Source organism: Cetorhinus maximus, chromosome 12 (assembly GCF_964194155.1).
Source record: "Cetorhinus maximus chromosome 12, sCetMax3.hap1.1, whole genome shotgun sequence".
Lineage (NCBI taxonomy): Eukaryota > Metazoa > Chordata > Chondrichthyes > Lamniformes > Cetorhinidae > Cetorhinus > Cetorhinus maximus.
Window position 1 is genome coordinate 98,685,104 of NC_135890.1, and position 17,079 is coordinate 98,702,182.

At 39.3% G+C, this 17,079-nt stretch overlaps 1 protein-coding gene across 1 annotated transcript in view; it reads left to right on the plus strand.

Annotated features, from left to right (window-relative positions):
* LOC144687757 (uncharacterized) overlaps positions 1 to 17,079 on the plus strand; it is a 37,433-nt gene that overhangs the window by 15,091 nt on the left and 5,263 nt on the right. The window contains exons 3-8 of the mRNA XM_078554237.1: positions 2,764 to 2,954; positions 5,714 to 5,890; positions 9,736 to 9,904; positions 10,907 to 11,046; positions 11,341 to 11,435; positions 13,156 to 13,349. Coding sequence (XP_078410363.1) covers positions 2,778 to 2,954; positions 5,714 to 5,890; positions 9,736 to 9,904; positions 10,907 to 11,046; positions 11,341 to 11,435; positions 13,156 to 13,349 — 952 coding nt within the window. The 5' untranslated portion in view covers positions 2,764 to 2,777. The remainder of the gene's footprint in view (positions 1 to 2,763; positions 2,955 to 5,713; positions 5,891 to 9,735; positions 9,905 to 10,906; positions 11,047 to 11,340; positions 11,436 to 13,155; positions 13,350 to 17,079) is intronic.

Here is a 17,079-nt window from a genome sequence, read left to right on the forward strand (position 1 = left end):
AATCAATTATACCAAATAATCCAAGGAATGCAGCTATCCAGAATTGGTGTGGGACACAAACTCCTTAAAAAAAACCACTTTGGGATACTTAAAAAACTGGGGCATTACCAAGTTTAAGTACTTCCAAGAGCATGCTTGTTTGACCATCATTAGTAGAACCATCTGTGTAGTTGTGGCAGAATGAAGAAATTTGATGCCATGATCACAATTTTCAAGAAAAGTTGAATTGTAGCAACTACAGGGACACTACATTGTTCCCAACTGTTGGTAAAGTACAAGCTCAGTTACTTCCTAATCGCCTCTCGTCAATTGCAGAAGAGGTCCTTCCAGAGTCCCAGTGTTATTTCCGACCCGCCAGAGGAACAACTGACATGATCTTCACAGCACATCAACTTCAGGAAAAGTGCAGAGCAGAACATCCCTTTATACATGGCTTTCTTGGATCTCACAAAAGCCTCTGACTTGATAAATTGAACTGTCATTTGGAAGGTGCTACAGCGATAGGGATGCCCAGCTAAGTTCATAAACATCATCTGTCTCCTATATAACAATATGCAAATCACAGTACTATGCAATGGATCTACCACAAACCCCTTCCCTGTCAAACAAGGCGTGTGTCATTGCACCAACGCTATTCTCAATTTTTCTGGAGCAATGTTGCAACTTACTACTGGCAAGCTCACCCCAGGTGTGATAATAACTTATCACACTGATGGTAAATTCTTTGACCTCAGCCAGCTGAAGGCCAAAACCAAGACAACGACCACTTCTGTAATAGAACTACAGCATGCTGATGACTTACAAGCCAGTGCTCACTCTGAAGAAGAACTACAATAGATAGTTGACGCATTCACCAAAGTCTATAAGAGCAATGTACTTGCCTTGAACACCAGGAAAGTCCTCTACCAATCCGCCCTAAAAGTATCGAATCCAATGTTCTCAATTGAGATTCATAGTGAAGTGTTGGAAAATTCCCATATCTTCCTCTATCTTGGAAGCTATCTATCCCAAAAAGCCAACGTCGATGAAGACGGACACACTGAATCCAGTGTGTTAGCTCAGCCTATGGTAAATTACGTATTTGAGTCATACTTGCATACAAACATACATATGAACATATATGAACATTTTTAAGGCAGCGGTAGATAGATAGATTCTATCTATCTAGGTAGATAGATTCTTGATAAGCAAGGGGGTGAAATGTGGTAGGTGGGAATGTGGATTTGAGGTTAGAATCAGATTAGCCATGATCTTATTGAATGGCAGAGCAGGGTCGAGGGGCTGTGGCCTACTGCTCTTAATTCATGTGTTTGAGTCTTTGAGAATTGAGATATCAGACCCGACACTAAATTCAAAGCATGTCGGGCAGTGGTTCTCCCCATGCTTCTCTACGGTGCTGAAACCTGGACAGCTTTTACAGATGCCATATCAAAGCCCTAGATTCCTAGAACGTCATTAATGCTGTCTTAGGAGAATCTTGTGAAACAAATGGCAGGACAAAGGAACAAACATGACCATCCTTCAAGATGTAAACATGCCAAGTATAGAAGCCGTGGTAATCACATTGATTGAGATAGACTGGACATGTCGCCAGAATGTCTGACTCAAGACAGCCCAAACAGTTGCTTTACTCAGAACTGTGCCAGGGACCTCGCTCATACGAGGGCCCAAAAAATGTTTCAAAGACGATCTCAAAGCCTTCTTGAAGGCCTGCTCAATTAACATCAGCACATGGGAAACAGGCCCAATCACAACCAAAATGGTGATCCATCATCAAAAATGGTGTGACCTTCCAATCAACAACAGCAGCCACTGAGAGAGAATGGCAAGAGAGATGGAAAGAGAGCAGTTGCTTGAGTCAACAATCTGCTAACAATTCTACTTCTACCAGCCAACAACTGATGTCCTCATTGTGGGAGAGCGTTTAGGGCTAAAATAGGACTCCTAAGCCCAAATCCACAGCCATCCATAAGGAATAATCATCCCCGACTTGAGGGATTGTTGATGAGGATGTGAACCATCTACACATTCCTGATCTCATTCACATGAATGGATACAGTAGGAAAGTGATTATATTACTGGATGAATGATTCAGAGATATAAGTTCAAATCCCACCATAACAACCTGAGAAATTCAGTTAATAAAAAACTAGTATTGGTAATGGTAACCTTGAAACCAAAGGATTTTTGTAAAACCCAACTAGTTCGCTAATGCCATTTAGGAAAAGAAATCTGCTGTCCTTACTCTGCCTGGCGTATATGTGACTCCAGAGCCACAATGTTGTGGTTTAACTTCCCACTGAAATGGCCTAGCAAACTATTTAGTAGTATAGGGATGAGCAATAAATGCTGGCCTTGCCAGCGTTGCCCACATCCCATGAATGAACTTTAAAAAACACAAATCCATGCTTCAAAAATGGCTGGCAGGTTATTGCAGTGCCTTTAATGCACACTAGCACACCTCTTCAGGGGTGATTTCACTAATACTGAAAGTTGAATCTAATGTTCTTTTAGTTTGGATTCTAGGAGACTGGTGTCTGTGAGCCAGCTCTTGGCACGTGCACTGCAAAATCTGGCAAACTCTTAGACCTAGTTATCACAGATCCATTATTCTGCCCTAGATTCAGAAGCCAGATTTAGTAATGTACATGTCACAAACTTGCTCACAGACACTCATCTAGAATTCAAAAAAGCACTAGTATAAAAGTGGCAAGATTATAGGAATGTGGTTTGAATTGTAATTCTGTTGCTATCTCTGGGTAGAGCTCTCTAAACAGATGCTGCTGGAAGAAATGAGAACCAAGATGGCAGACAAAAGTGTGGTGCTGACTCTTGAAGAACAAGCTAAACTATTAACTAGTCAACTAGAGAGCACAACACAACAGCTCAAAATGATTAGCAGTGAACTGGACAAAGAAAAAGTGAAAATCAACAGCATGTTGAGACATGAAGAGGTAATGAACCTGGCAAATTGCAATGTAAAAAGCACACCAACCTTTAAGAACATGTACACATTTAGTCCATATTTGATCCTACATTAAGTACATGGTCCAGCTCCATTTCCTTATATCAGTAATACTGCATCAAATACTGGTTTGCATCAGTCAACAGTGAGGAAACGGAGAGTGAAGAGGAATAGGAAGGCATAGAAAGGAATGTATATTGTGCATCTTAGCTGCAGTCCTTGTAAAGAGTGTGGATGTGTTGTTTATATGAAGAACATTTGTTATGTCTACAAGTTTCACCTATCCATTTTCTTTACCTGGTCCATTTTTGACTTCTCTTTCTCCAACTCTGTTAATTGGTTTTCTACAGATATCTACTGCAAGCCCATTGACTCCCACAACCAACTGGATTACGCTTCTTTCCACTCCATTTCCTGTAAAAACGTCATCCCCCTTCTCCCAGTATCTTGCTATATTTGTTCTGATAACCTTGCTTTCCCACCAGAGTTTCTAAAACATCCTCCCTTTTCCCTCATCCAAGGCTTCCGCTCTACAGTAAGACCCATGACTCTGCCACCTCATTTCACGAGTCCCAGTTTTTACCCCCTCCACTCCCATCTCTGGCTTTATCTTCAATCTTACCATCAAACGTTTCTATTAGCTCAAACATGATCTTGCCACCAAACACATTTTCCTCAACCTTCTCTGCTTTCCAAAGGGCTGGTCACTCTGTAATTCCCTTGTTCACTCTTGCATCACTCCTACTTCACCTGGAACCTTCCCATTCAAGCCAAGAAGATGCAAACTTGTCCTTCTACATTGCTGTCCAGAGGCTAAAATACTGCTTTAATTTGTGACAGCAATTCACGTGTGCTTCCTCTAACCTAGTGTACTGCACTTATTGCTCACTGTTTTATCTGGACAAGTATGATTTTGCAGTGCAAGTGAATTTAATAAGGAAAATGTTCCAAAGTGCTTATCAGGCAAATTAATAAAAGAAACGTTCCTCTACACTGGGGAGACAAAATGCAGATTAGGTGACTGCTTCACTGAACATCCTTATTCTGGCTGCACGTGCCCTTGATCTCCCTGTGAACTACCTTTTAACTTGTATTTGCTTTCCCACTCCGACATGCCTTTATTGTCCTAGACTTAAATGAAGCTTAATGTAAGCTTCAACAACAGTATCTTAGTTCTCTATTGGGTACTCTGCAGTCATCTGCTCTAAACAACATCTTTAGTAATTTCACCTAGTTAAGAACATCAAATAGGCCATTTAACCCATTGAACCAGTTCTGCCATTCAGTGAGATTTTGGCTGATCTACGATCTAACTCAATAGATCTGTCTTTTCCCCTTAGTATCTCAGTTTAACAAAAACCTATCAATCTCTAATGTAAAATCAACATTCGATCTAGGATCAATTGCTGTTTGCTGAAAAGAGTTCCAAAATTCTACCACCCTTTATATGCAGAAGTATTTCCTAACCTCACTCCTGAAAGGTCTGGCTGTAATTTTTAAACCGTGCTGCCTAGTCCTAGACTTCCCAACCAGCATAAATCATTTCTCTCTATCTACCGTATCTGTTCTCCTTAATATCTTGAAAACTTCAAACAAATCAACCCTTAACCTTATAAATTCCAGGGAATACAACTGACTTTTGCGTAATCTCTCCTCATAGTTTAATTCTTAGAGTCCAGGTGTCATTCTGCTAAATCCATAGAAACAACATCCATTCTAACAGGAAATTGCTGGAGAGATGGGTATGTATCTGGTAAGCAACAGCACACCTATGGAGCTTGGAAAAGAAAGGGAGGTTGGAAATGGTGTAATAGTTTGTGATTATTAATGTTTAAAGATAGATTTTTTGAGGAGCAGGTAATGATAGCAATTTTTAAAGGGAGAGAAAAAGTTTCTGTGATTAGATTCAAGAAAAGTGGCAGAAGGTGTAGGGGGGGACATAAAGAAGAACTTTTTTACGCAGAGGGTAGTGGGTGTCTGGAATTCACTGCCCAAGTTGGTGGTAGAGGCAGAAACTTTAAACTCTTTTAAAAAGTACCTGGATCTGCACCTAAAGTGCTGTAAGCTGCAGGGCTATGGGCCGGGTGCAGGAAGGTGGGATTAGAAAGGGCACCTGGGTGTCCTCGGGCTGGCATGGACAAGATGGGCTGAATGGCCTCCTTCTGCGCTGTAACTTTTCTGTGGTTCTATGGAACCAGTTACCATGTCAATTAGCATGGGGTCAGGAAGGGAAGTTGTTTGGTAAATCTCATGACTGAAATGAGCTTGGAGAAGACAGGGAAAAAGAGATGGAAAATTAACTAGAGAGAGATAGTAATTAGGGATAGAAGCAGAATTGGCTTGCTGGGAAAAGCAAGGGGTTGAAACAGCAGAACGGATCAACTTTATCTTGGAAGGGGGCATGTTTGGCATGTAGAGGCCTGAGGGGGAAAAAAAGAGACTTGTATTTATACAGCACTTCTCATGACTACTGAACATCCCAAAGCGCTTTGCAGTCAATTAAGAATTTTTGAAGTGTAGCCACTGCTGTAGTGTAGGAATATAGATTCCTTTTGAAAGCAGGAAATTATAATACATTTTGTAATACCCTTCTTACAACAACAATGGCATAGCCTGAACATATTCACAAGGTAACCGTTATAATGTATTGCTAACCAGAAAGAATCTAAGCTTCAGATTTTATTAAAGGGCAGTTTTTAAAAAAAAAAACCAGTTGATATTAATTGTGTTTTTCATTAATTAATCAAGTCTCTGAAAGCTAAGATTAAAGCTCTGCTACAACGAGTTAATGATTTGGATGAAGAATGTGAAGAGCTGAACACTAGGTTAGCTGAGTCCGAGGCTGGGACAGATAGGCTGGAAGAACAACTGAAGACAGTCAACATAGAGAAAAGTAACCTACAGGAGCAACTCCAAGAACAACTGGTGGGTCCTCAGAGCATGAGGAAATCTTTAACAATGTTGAAAGTCCTTCAGGTAGCAAATTACGAATACTGACTTCTTAACATGAACTGCTATTTCTGTCATTTTCTCAATTATTTTCCACGTAAGTCTTCAAAAACATATCCTGAATGAGCAGTTGGGTTTGAGTCTGTTAGCTCTCTGCAATGCTGTTGTATTCCACTTCAGGAGCTTTGCAGTTATGGATGGGGTAGGTAACATTTTCATATGTTCCTTATTTCTGATGTGGAAGCATTTGGATTTTACTTGCTTACTCCTTACAGTGGAATGGCTTGGGAATTATGAAGATGGTTCCCCATGTTAATATGTGATATTGTGTCCTGCAGCTCATTGTGTTGTGCCACCGTGACAATTCTATAGGCATATTAAATGAAATCTTAGAAAATTAACCAGGAGTAAAACTGTACTTTAGTAAAGACAAATGTTCATTACAGGCAGAGAGAGGAGAATTTATAATGGGGAAATACAGAAATGGCAAAGAAGTTAAATAATTATTTTGTGTCTGTCTTCATGAAGGAAGATACAAAAACCTCCAAGAAATATTAGAGAATCAAGGGACCAGCGGGAATGAGGACTGAAAGAAAGTAGTATTAGTTGAAAAGTAGTACTGGAAAAATTAATGTCACTGATAGTTGATAAATCTCTGGGACCTGATGATCATCCCAGAGTGTTGAAAGAGATGGCTAAAGAGATGGTGGATACACCGATGGCCATCTTTCAAAACTCTATAGATTCTGGAACAGTGCCTGCAGATTGGAAGGTTGCAAATGAAACCCCACTATTTAAGAAAGGAGAGAGAGAGAAAATGGGGAACTATAGACCTGTAGCCTGACATCAGTAGTAGGAAAAATGCTAGAGTCTATTATAAAGGATGTGATAACAGGACACTTAGAAAATATCTATGGGATTAGACAAAATCAACATGGATTTATGAAAGGGAAGTCATGTTTGACAAACCTGTTGGAATTTTTTGAGGATGTTACTACCAGAATAAATAAGGGGGAACCAGAGGATGTGGTGTATTTAGATTTTCAGAAGGCTTTCGATAATGTCCCGCATAGGAGGTTAGTAAACAAAATTAGAGCAAATAGGATAGGGGGTAATATACTGGCATGGATTGAGGATTGGTTAATGGATGGAAAATAGTAGGAATAAACAGGCCATTTTCAGGTTGGCAGGTTGTGACGCAAGGATCAGTACGTGGACCCCAGCTGTTCACAATCTCTATCTCTGTCAATGATTTGGATGTGAGGACCTAATGTAATATTTCCAAGTTTTTCAGAAGACACAAAGCTAGGTAGGTGTTGTGAGGATGATGCAAAAAGGCTTCAAGGGGGATTGAACAGGCTTAGTGAGTGTGCAAGAACATGGCAGATGGAATATAATGTGGATAAATGTGAAGTTATTCAATTTGGTAGGAGGAAGGGAGGTGTAGATTATTTCTTAAATGGGTGTGTTGATGTCCAAAGAGACCTAGGTATCCTTGTTCATAAGTCATTGAAAGTTAACATGCAGGTGCAGCAAGCAAAGGCAATTTGCCTTTATCGCAAGAGGATTTGAATATAGGAGTAAAGATGTCTTGCTTTGATTGTATAGAATCTTGGTTAGACTGCACTTGGATTATTGTGTACAGATTTGGTCCCCTTACCTAAGGAAGGATATTCTTGCCATAGAGGGAGTGCAGCAGAGGTTCACCATATTAATTCCTGGGATGACGGGACTGTCCTATGAGGAGAGATTGAGGAGGTTGGGCCTGTGTTCTCTAGAGTTTAGAAGAATGGGAGGGGATCTCATTGAAACTTACAAAATTCTTAAGGGGCTAGACAGGGTAGATGCAGAAAGGATCATTCCCCTAGCAGTGGGGTCTAGAACCAGGGGACACAGTCTCAGAATAAAGGATAAGGCATTTAGGACTGAGATGAGGAGGAATTTCTTCACAGTGGTGAATCTTTTGAAATCTCTACTCTAGAGGGCTGTGGAAGCTCAGTCATTAAGTATGTTCAAGACATAAATTGATAGATTTCTAGATGCTAATGACTTCAAGGGATATGAGGAAAGCATGGGAAAATAGTGTTGAGGTAAATGATCAGCCATGATCTAGTTGAATGGCAGAGCAGGCTTGAGGGGCTGAATGGCCTCCCCCTGCTCTTATATTCCTATGCTATTCTACCTGTGTCAGCTACAATAGCAACAATAATTACACCTCTAATGTAGAAAAATGTCCAAATACACTTCACTGAAGCTTGGTTAAAGTGATGAGTTTAAAACAGGATCTTAAAGGATTTGATACCGTTCTGCATCAGACATTATTAACAAAAATGAAAGTGCATATAATTGCAGATAGCCCATGGAATTGGATTGGTAATTGGTTGGGAGGTAGGAGACAGAGAGAGTAGGCATAAAGGGATTAATCTGGCTGGTACATTGTAAAGAAGCGATGTGCCTAAGGATCTTTACTGGGTTCTCAGCTTTTCACTATATCAATAGTTTGGTTAAGGAATAACATATTGCATATCCAAGTCTGCAGATGACACTAAGCTAGAAGACACAGCCAAGTTGTGTAAATCAAATATGGATGTGAGGGAGTAGTTAAGTAAATTGGCAGCTGCAGAAACGTTGTGGTGAATGATATGCTAAGTAACTGGGTCTTTGAAAGTGCAGTTGTAAAAGACATGAGTGAGAGTTGTTTTTCCAAGGATAGACATAAAGGAAGTCAGATGGGGAGGGGATAGGGGGAGGTGGGTGGATAGATATAATGAAGTGTTCGAAGATGGCTCTGTCAGTGACCATGGGAGTAGACAGACTGCAGGAGAAGATAAGGTCAAAGGGTGAATTATGGGTCGCGGAGTTTAAATGGAGAGAGACATTTAGGGAAGGTAGGAGAACAGTAAATTCAGGGATAAGTGGGCAATGGGAGCCAAGGTGGATGAAATTTGCCCACAGACCAAGGGAGGAAAGAAGGATATCTCGGTGAGATTAGGGGAGTGGTAGATAATGATTTTAAAAGAGGGTTGAAATAGATGGTACCAGGTGATGTGCTTGAAGAAGAGAAGGTACCAGGGGAGTAGGGCAAGAGACAAAGATATGATTTGGTGATGGCAGTTTGTATGGTGCAGGTGGTGGGAAGTATAACTAGGCAGAGAGGCTTTAGTAAGGGGCTAAGTGTCACCATCTTTGAGTCAAGATTTAGTCAAATCCAGGATATCAGTTTGTTGATTCATAATAAAGAATGTGGATGGTAAGGGCCTTGTTTGAGTAAACAGACATTCTAAAGGGAAATGTAGAGAATGGCATTGGTTGCTAGTCTGCTGGCAGAATCCAATGGAGCTAGAAGGCAGCAATGAAAGGTGGCATGACTATGTGACAAGAAGGAATTGAGGCAGCATCTGAAAACAGATAGAAGTAATGGGTTCAGCCATTTTCCAACACAGTAGTCAGATGGATCTGCTTCTCTTGGGCTCTATCAACAGAAGTCTATAAACATCTGCTGAAAGGTTCACTGGAACATATGATAACAGAGCACACCATGAAACATCTGTGGGAGACTTCAATCCTGGCCCAGACAGTAACTGAAGACAGCCCTATTGTGGTTTTCATGACATCATCTAAATAAATTAAAATAGAAGTGTACTTTAATGCCCAACTTGAGATCATGAACTACTTTCATTTATGTATTGCTATTACACAGAGAGAATCAGGATCTAGAATTTGTTAGTCTCCATATCAACCCCTGGACAAGCTTCGTTCCTGTTTAAGTATAATTCAAATAAAAGCTAATTTTGTTTTTCTCTTTTCCTTTCTCATTAAAGCAATTAACAAAACAGCTACAGCAAGAAAAACACGGTCTGGAGAAGTCCATGACTGAACTAAAAAAAAATCTGTCCCAGCTAGAGAGCCAAGTTCAAGAATATAAGGAACAGCGTAGGCTTTTGGTGGCTTTCCCTGACTTAAACATGCCACCTGAAACACAGTGTGAGAGTAAGACATTTCTATTATTTTAACATTTTTAATTAATCTAAATTATTCTGTTTGTATTAGCGGCACAAAACAAACATCTACTGAAAATGTGAGAACAGTATTCAAAATGAAACTTGCATTGTTATCCCTGTTGATTTAGGAACACTTTTTGCCGGTTTATCATTGAATACAGATGGCTGATAAACAATTTAGGGCATAATAAGCCATTCCCATTGCAAAAGTAGTATATTACATCTACAAGCTAAAAGGGAAAGAGCAGCAGACACATAGAAACACCATTACCTTAAAGCCAGATGACAACTTGACTTAGACATAAATATAGCCAGTCCTTTATGGTCACTGGGTAAAATTCTTAGAACTCCCCATCTAACAGCATTCTGGGAGTACTTTCACCACATAAACTGGCTGCTTGAACTGCTGCAGTCAGTCATCACCTTCTCGAGGGAAAATAGCGACGAGCAATGCATGCTGGCTATGCTAGCAAGACCCATATCGCTAGATTTAATTTTTTAAAAATGCTCGAGAAGAACAGATAGTTTTTCTTAAAATAAATCATGTATTCTCCCAGTGTCTCGATCTCTGAGCTATATAGATCATGAAGTTTCATGATCTGATGAGGTAGCAGATGTGGGCAGGTGGGGTACTACAGTCTAAATACCCCAAGGGCAGGGTTCACACTCCTTTTCAGAATGTGTCTTAGATGTGTTTGAGGAAAGGATCAGGCTCAATACTGTTATGTCCTGCACAATTGGATATCCTGTTGACACTCAGGGTCAAAGCTCAGATATTGAAGAATACAATTGGACAAGGTATTGGAGAGTGGCTGCTACCAATGTAACTACACCACTAAGGGAGTTGGCGTCTTCAAGACAATGAAGGGGTAAATAATGGAAAGAGGAAGAAAGTGAAACATGTAGATTGATCATGTAAGTTATCTTTGCCATAAGGGAATTTTCACTTACGCTTTAGCGCAATTTATTTGATGTGTATTGTTGCTCATAGGTACCGGTGATATTGTACAGGACATGGAGAAACAGTTACTAGCAAACAGCTTGCGTATCAGTATTCTGGAAGAGGAGAATTCGCGATTGAGAAGCACCCTCACAAAGTTGCAGGGAACTATGCAACAAGGAACTTTAAAGGTGAGATTTAGTAGAAATTAAATGGCTAAACCCTTCAGGCCCTTTTCCCTTTCTTCTACCTGGTTTCTTAATTCAATCTCATTAAGTATTGTAGCTGAAGGTATTCAAACAATCAGCAGAGCCTAACTGCAGGAAAACCACCTCCTGTTTTGAAATGGTGCTGTACTCTCAATGGCAATCTTTTTTTCGAGCAGAAATCATGTCTGGCATGATACTGGTAATAGTTGTAATTCATGTGGCATGATTTGCACAACAAAAAGTTGTTATACACTACTTTTTTTCTCTTTGTTTTAGATCATTCCTCAGACAAAGCTTTGGTCATCCTCAGGGCTGTCAGAAGATGAACTAAAACCTGATGGCAACGTAGGAAGGAACGAGCATAATATAGCGTAAGAGACTCTTGTCCAATCTTTCCAGTGGCAGGGTGGGGTGGAAAGAAGGTGGCTTTTAATTCATCAGTATCAGTCCAGAGTAGGATTTGACTCTCAACATTATTCAATTAACCCCAACTACTAGAAAAATGGTAATGTTGCTAACCAATTTAAAAATGAGGTATACATGAATACTAGAAAAGTAGCATGAGTAGTCATATATAAAATGTACAATAGAGATTATTAGCCATTTGCGCTTAGCGAGGGATGGCTTGAATGTGAAAATTGCATTTGGTTTGTCCTCCAGTGTTGAAGTCTATTTATCTGAAATACAGTGGAGAATTTTTTTTTATGGTGATAGCTAAACAAATTGCGTCACTCTTAAACATTGGGCCCTTCTACTCACACCCATGTCACTGAACCCAACATAGCTCTTCCACAAAATATTTGATCAAACTATACAGTGACCTTCAGTAAATCTGCAAATGTCTGTAAACGTCTGAAAAATTACAATTATCTGAACAAAACCACGATGAGAGTAATAAAGAAAGAACAGGCATTGTGATTGTAAGAGTTCTTATGAAATTAAGTGTTAAAAGTTATGGAAAACATTGGAATTGAGTACATCAACCAGTAATTTATGAAAAAATTGTATTTTGGGATCAGATTATATTGTTTTCCATGAAGAATTTATAACCAAATGGAGGAGCTGAAGGCAATATGGTGTGATCATGCTTTGGTTCTCTGTTGGATCAGATTAGATGGGAGTTTATGCTCACCATTCTCTGCTCCATCCAGGATCCATGTATAATTATTCTATTACAGATTCCTCCTTACAATCAAAAAATGGCTGAATGGGATATTTAAATAAACAAAACATTCCTTTCCCACCTGCACACCCCCTGTCTTCTCCTCTGAAAAAAGGAATAGTTTTAATATCTCTCTAGTCCTCAATTCCCCTTTGCTCATTAGATATTGATCTAGGTCCCTTAAAAAGGTGTCAGATTGATCCACATCTGCTCTCAGTGTCATTTCCATAAGTGTCCACAAGAAGCCAGTGCTGAAGGATAATGGTTGCAATGTGGGCCTGGAGCAGATTGCGGAAAAGTGAAGCCAAAGAAGAATTTGTAAATGAGAAGTCTCAATTTGGAATGTTGGTAGATAGGGCTGCTGGACAAGTGGGATCTGCTGCAGATGGCAGACTTCTGGATGAGTTGAGAGTTTGTAGCTCAGGCCTATGGCAAGAAAGGTTAAGGAACAGAGCAGAGTAAGTAAAGAAAATGGGGATAATGGTTTCACCATGCTGGGTGGCGGGGGGGGGTTATGATTGGAAGAGGAAGATGTTAGTGATTCTGTCGATAGACAGGAAACAGGATTTGAAACTCTGTTTTGGGTGAAACAATGTATGGTTCATCCTGAGCAAACAATAGGGCAGGGAAATGGAGTTTTTGGTGGGAACTAAATAAAATGGCTTCAGTCTTCTACATCAGTATATTCTGATGAAGACTAAGAAGGGCCATTGAACTTATATGTTCTTCAAGTATGTATATGTGAGATGTCATGACTTGTGTAGTATACAAATATCGATAAATGCAAACCATGGGGGAAAAAAGAAGTTTTTAAACACAAGTTAATGAGGGTTTTAAAATGTAACTTTGGATCTGTTTTCTTCATTGAATGACTTTTGACAATATTCCAAAAATAGCAAAAATCAACCTTATGCATGTCAACTTTACAGAGAAATGATGAAAGCCACAAGAAACATAGGTGTAAATATGAGACCCACATCCAACCAGAGGCCTTGGAGTGAGCCAAGGGAGACAACACCTTCTATTGAACGAATAAAAGAACCTGTAACAAGTGTCTTTAATTCACCAGAAATGTCTGCCATTGGTGTTTATGCAAGACTGAAAAAGGCTGGGTCCTTACCGGGTATGAAAGCTATATCTGATAGCATGAGGAAGAACAATAGAAAACTACATTAGGTTTAGGTTGCATTGTGAACCATTCTATCCCATGGAGGTTGTGGTCTGTGAAGCACTGCAGTACCACATTTTGTTTTAAACTTAGCAATTTTCAAACCTTGCTGTCTAACTACTACACCCTCTGATCAAAAGTTCAGAATGGGAGGAATCACTGTTTAACAAAATGCTAAAAAATGAAGCGGGAAGAGGGGAATTACCCCTAGTACAGATCCTGATGTAATTGTTTATCATGCCACTGAAAATATGATGTTCACATCAAAAAATAAAACCAGGAAATGATTCTTCCACATATATTGTAATCTACTGCCTGTATTGCTGGAATATTTCATCCCTGTTCTTCACAGCAGTTGCTTTTAGTGCAGTAACAAACCAGAAAGATTAAAGGAGAAACCATAGATTAGCCCTGCACCAACAGTAGTCTACAGGAAGTCTCTGCATATCGCAAGAACTTAAAAACATATTGACATTAAATTATTGTGTAGTGTTTAGTTTGACATTAACTAGTTTAGGAATTTTAACTAATTCACTGTATATGGTAATGCACTAGGATAATATTAACCAATTGATTTATAGGTATTTTAAAAGAACAAATGAACAATTAAAGGAGACAAGTTAACAAACCAATTGATTTATAAAAGCACTCATTAGTTATAGGTAAAATTGGCTGTTTGTATTGACATGACATCTTTTTTGAAACTGGTCATTAAAGCTAAATTGAAGAGTTTTACTTGCAATAGTTATCTGGAGTGGCAATTTCTCGTCAATGCCATCCAGAGCTGGTTGGTATCAGCATCATGTGCTAGAATCACCATGAGGCGTTTACTGAAGAATACACTGTTTACCAATACATAGTTTAAGTGTAATATAGTATATACAATGCCAACTAGCCTGTAAACATCCTGCAAATTAATCTGTCAAGGTTCTACAGTCTGGTACTAGGAAAGTGTTTTTATAAATACATCACTTTCTAATTAAACATTTGAGTTGAACTTAATTAAAATGAGAAGGCAGTAAACTCATGATACTTTACTTTAGATTCTGCATTCAGTACTAAAATTGAATGTTTTACAATGTGATATAAAATTGCACTGATTTTGGTCCAAACAACTTGTAAGCGACTAGTTAAATCCAACACGTTTAATGTTTAATTTTCACTTGTTAACCAATGGCAAATGGCTGTCATGACCTGTGTAGGCAAAATTGGGTTTTTGTTTATCAATTAAAATAAAGGGCACAGCTGCATTGTTAATTAGAGATGTCTTAAATAATTATATGTATAGTATGTAGTGATATTTAACGACAATATCAGATTCAAATCAATGATGAATTATGCTAAGATACATAACTATTGGAATCAAAAAGGTAAAATTTCCCTGTCTTCCACCATATCTTTGAAAGAACATCTGCAGAAATTCTAGCTGCACGCTTCAGAAGGAGTGTCGGATATAAAGTTTTCAGGGACATAGAAATGCATATAACTTATGAAGCCATGTAATATGCTATATATCAGGGGTGACTGGTAGCTGGTACACTTGGCAGAATTGCACAGAGACAAAAAAGTTCTGTCCGGAGGAAGTGACTATACAAAATCCATTGAAAGAAACATTGGTGCTACAAAGTACAAATTGTTTACAGCACAAACAGGTCATTTGATTCAACAGGTTCATGATGGCATTTATGCTCCACACAAGCCTCCTCTCCCCTGACCCGCTTCATCTAACCCTGTCAACACATCCTTTTATTCTTTTCTCTCATGTGCTCATCTAGCTCCCCTTGAATGCCTCTACAGTTATTTAAAAATAAACATTTTTGTCCACCCACACACACCTCTGAAACTATTTTTTGAACGTGCGTACATTCAAAACTAGTGTTGGGGAAAGGCAAAATCTGACTAGTTGTATGTTCTTATTGCTGACTAGGGCTCACAAAATGGTTCACACCTCTGCAGCTGTTTTCATGCCTTCAAGAGAGGAAAAACAGGAATGTTTAAAAAAAAGATGGTGATGGAGGAAATTCGAAAATCTTTCTCCATTGGCTGACCAGTACAGTTCTCTAGCCGTTGTCTGTGGAGTTGTTGAACAACAGATGAGCAATAGTATCTGGTCTGCAAGGTGAGGCAGAGAAGACAATACCTAATTGACCAACAGTGAACACGAGAGTGTTTGTAACATCAGCATCCTATTAATTCTCGATATGAAATTTCAACCCCATGCACTCTCCATCACAAAAACTGCCACCTGCATAGCATCACCAGCCTCCACCCCTACCTCATCTTTAACTGCTGCTCAAACAACCTCAACTATTCCAGTGTTCTTCTGCTGGCCTCCCATTCTCCATAAATTTCAGCTCATCCCAAACTCTGATAACTATCTTATTGTTTTCCTTTGTTCTTTCATGGGATGTGGGCATTGCTGGCAGGCCAGCATTTGTTGCCCATCACCAATTCCCCTTGAATTGAGTGTTTTGCTAGGCCATTTCAGAGGGCAGTTAAGTATTAACCACATTGTTGTAGGTCTGCAGTCACATATAGGCCAGATCTGGTGAGGTTGGTAGATTTCCTTCTCTAAAAGGACATTAGTGAACCAGCTGGGTTTTTACAACAATCGATGATAGTTGTCATTATTACCATCGACTGAGACTAGCTTTATATTCCAAATTTGCACCTGCACCAACTCGCTCCTGCTCACCTCACTATTGACCTTGCTGACCTGCACTGACCTCCATTCTACTCTCACCTCAAATTATAATTCTCAACCTTCATGGCCTTGCCCCTTTTGATTTCAGTGGGGAAGGTTTGATCGACCAGCTGACCTTTTCCTGCCTATCATTTTTGTATGTAACCTCCTTCAGCCTTACAATCTCCCTAGCCTCAAACTCTCAGTTCCTCCAACTCTGGTCTCTTGGATGAGATGACCTTCACTACTTCTGCTGTTACCAGCATTCCATATCAGCATTAACCTTTGGCTGGCAACATCCCAAATTAGCCCATTCCTTTGGCAAGACTTTCTTTCATTTACATGACTAATTAACAGAGGCAAAAGGTGTCAGAAGAGTCACTGATAAACAGACGAGTACATGTAGCACAAGCTTCCTGTATATGTTCTCATAATTATTGCTCATCCTGGGACAGGAAAAGAGACACAACTGCTTAATCTACTTTCCAAAAATGGCACTTGTTAAGCACCAGAAGACAACAATACAAGACTACTGGGCTGAGACAGTAGAAATATGTAAATGACCGGTAGTTTTTTTTTTACAATATGCAAAATAGAGATTACATTTGCCATTCAAGTGAATTGTATCATTTGCCTTCCATTAGTTGGTAAGACATGTGTGTTGTATATTGTGTAGGAAAAGCTAGATCATATCACTATGAAACATAAAATGCTTTAGTGTGAAGAGATGTAGGAAAATACAGGATTGAGTCACATGACAAGATCCAGCCTCAACTATGCTGTACAGGTGCACTGCTCATCAGGTCTATGATTTGCATCAAGAAAGAATGCAGAAGAGGCATGGAAAAATGGAAGTCACTCTGAAAATTACTTTGCATTTTGTTCCCGCCAGTTCAGAAGATTAACTGATTACATGTCAACCAGAATGAAACACAAAGACTTAGTGATGGAGAAAGAAAAATGTAAAAAAAGTAACTTCACACAGCTTCTTTTGATGGCGAT